General features: G+C 31.3%; 2 protein-coding genes across 2 annotated transcripts; both read right to left on the reverse strand.

Annotated features, from left to right (window-relative positions):
* Window positions 1-1,287: 1,287 nt before the first annotated feature.
* Window positions 1,288-2,007, reverse strand: LOC140433523 (uncharacterized). Its single transcript, XM_072521511.1, has one exon. It carries the CDS (start codon window positions 2,005-2,007, stop codon window positions 1,288-1,290), a length of 720 nt encoding a protein of 239 aa, XP_072377612.1.
* A 24-nt stretch (window positions 2,008-2,031) lies between these two features.
* LOC140433535 (uncharacterized) lies at window positions 2,032-2,532 on the reverse strand. The gene has a single exon (XM_072521518.1). It carries the CDS (start codon window positions 2,530-2,532, stop codon window positions 2,032-2,034), a length of 501 nt encoding a protein of 166 aa, XP_072377619.1.
* Between the last annotated feature and the right edge of the window lie 264 nt (window positions 2,533-2,796).

The following is a 2,796-nucleotide window of genomic DNA, read 5'->3' on the forward strand; positions in this document are numbered from 1 at the left end:
GAATATCAAAATAAACTTTGTATGTTTAAAAAAACTTTTCACGACTTAGTATAAGTGATGCGCTTGCGTAGTGGAAGAGTTTATTCACCGGAAGAAGAAAATAGACTATTTTTTGTTTCTAAAGTCGAGGAGCAAAAGTGGATAGACTTGGTGTTTAAAAACATTAACCGTTTTAACAATAATGGAATGTTGTCAGAAAAGAATTGTAATGAATCAACACCCACAAAAACCGTTGTACATGTTTACAAAAACAGAGTTGGAAAACTTTACCATACCGTACATTAGAAAATATGTGTCACCATATGAAATTCTTCGGTCCTGGGATAAATTACCCGTCGAAGTGGTTCAGGATTTTGAAGTACAGATTAGAATTCCGTGTTTTATACACTTCAATCGCCCCGAATGGAGAACAGAGCTAGAAGGATTCGCCCCTGCTCAATCCAGTTGTCGTTTATGTAGGTTTGCATTGGAAAATTTAGATAACAATTATATTGTTTGAATGTAGTAATTATTAATAAAGTATTATTTTTTAATAAGGTATTTTTATTGCTTAAATAAAACATTATGTAAGAACAAAATTTTTATTGCATAATAAAATTATTGTATAAGTAAAATACATTAGATAAAGCACATACACTATTATTATTTAAATGGTATGGACATTTTGGCTCCATTATCTCCAAGGCTGGTTGTTCATCAAACTCTATAACTGGTACGTTATATATATATACTTTCTTATATATTTACGGTATACTTTCTTATATATTGAGCCTTTTCTCTTCCTTTGACATAAACGATATCGACATTACTTGTCAAGTATCGAATAATATCATGAACTTGATGTACCGGGGTAAATCCGATATTCCAGTTAAGACCATGGTGATTATTCATTAATTAAACAGCTTGTTTATGAAACTCTGGATTCAGCAACCTCAATGGATATGGAGGTTTGAAAAAATAATGACTAATTTTTTCGCCATCATAAGTCGCCAACTCTTTCACGATAAATTTATTTTTCTCGGTGTTAAAACCTTGTACGTCTATTATTAAGCACATGTTAAAGTCTGTCTTTGTATGGTATCTAACTTGCATTTATAAAACAATTTTAGTCATGCGCATGTGAGAAGTTCACATATAATGCTATAGCGGCCACCCATCTTCATACATATTGTACATCTGACCTCATACGGAAAAGTCTCTCATTAGATGTAATTAAATCTTAATATCTATCTCATTATAAAAATATATTAAAAAGCCAACCTGTCCATCTAATAATATCAATATGTTTTATAATTGTTTTACTATTTTAGTTAAGGGATTATATGTAAATTCTTTCTCGTGTAATATCAGACAATAAGCGGAGATATCAGAGGTTGTTGGCTCATCTGTCTCAAATTCTATACGTAACACCACAGATCCTGATTGAATTACTTCTTTTTGTCGAGAGCAGTCAATATGTATCAGTGGTGCAATCATTTTAAAGTCATAAGGATTAAATATTGGTTGATTCAGCACCATATGATAATAACTTTCTTGGAAATTGCCAAACATTTCATAAAGTTTCGCAAATCTATTTGTTTTAAAATCTAATTGTAGATCATTATAGGGATATCTTTCAGAATTTAAAAATACTTTAATATTTTTTAAAGTGCAATGATCAAATTTACTCATATCTTTTGTTAATTTCGATTTTCTGTTATTTTGGAAAGCAACAATGATGTGACGAGGTGTTTCTATTGTTGAACTAGTGCGCACAGACCACGTATGGCGGCTAGAGTTGTTTAGAGCAGGATATTCAATCATTTGCCAAGAGCGAAATTTGATAGGTAATTCTTGATTTGTATGTGAAATCTTGTTAAGTCGTATCTGTTCTCGTATACTCGGTGTTATATGTGGAACCTCCCAATATAATTTACTAATATCAATTTTTGGTCGTTCGCTTTCATCTATGCTGACTACAGCATCAATATCATCATTTGATCTAATTAGTATTAATTCTTGTTTCATGTTCATAATAATTTCCCTAAAATCTTAAAAGAATCCTGATAGAAGTCTTAAAGGTATGCATACGTTAAAGTTTCCATTTGAATCCACCAACACACTGTTTTTGGGAACTTCATTATTGGTTTCCATTCTACTCATTTTTGGAAACCAACCAGCGTTTTCTAATTGCAAGCTTTGGTTTTTGTTAAGACTAAGATAGTTTTTAATACTGGATACTAATCCTACATCACGTACTGAGTCAACTACTACCCCATTCAGTTCGTAGCGTAGTTCGCGAAACATGAAAGCTATACTATTATTAATAAATTTTAATTTTTTTGGTATGTTATTATCATGCGTGAGTAAACGTCCTTCGATATAAAGATAACTATTTCCGGGGTATGTAAATGCATCTAAATCTTGAATAGGAATACGTATTTCATCGTTATAACCCAACTTTCCAGGAATGTATGGTTGATATGTGTGAAACTGATATTCTTCAATGGTGTTGTCATTAAAAGGTTGACCAGTAACATGAAGAATTTCCATTATACCAGGACTTTAAATCCTAACGATTGTAAGAAGCGACGATTAGATGATGTTATTATTTTAGAAGGTAATCTCCTTATATATGTTTTTGGTATGTGAGAAAAAACTAGAACAATTATATACGTTTTCTAAGATGTAGATTAACCGTAACTTCTTCTCCTCCAAAGTCAATTAGTTTACCTGCTTGGTTAATAATTTTTACTGTAAGGTTGGTGATTGTCTTGATACCAACTGGATAATACAAAATATTTTGAGGAGCATCCA

Source organism: Diabrotica undecimpunctata, chromosome 1 (assembly GCF_040954645.1).
Source record: "Diabrotica undecimpunctata isolate CICGRU chromosome 1, icDiaUnde3, whole genome shotgun sequence".
In the NCBI taxonomy this organism is placed as follows: domain Eukaryota; kingdom Metazoa; phylum Arthropoda; class Insecta; order Coleoptera; family Chrysomelidae; genus Diabrotica; species Diabrotica undecimpunctata.

Excerpts from the sequence above, each read along its gene's own strand:
- LOC140433535 (XM_072521518.1), bottom strand. The coding sequence starts at position 2,532 with ATGGAAATTCTTCATGTTACTGGTCAACCTTTTAATGACAACACCATT.
- LOC140433523 (XM_072521511.1), bottom strand. The coding sequence starts at position 2,007 with ATGAAACAAGAATTAATACTAATTAGATCAAATGATGATATTGATGCT.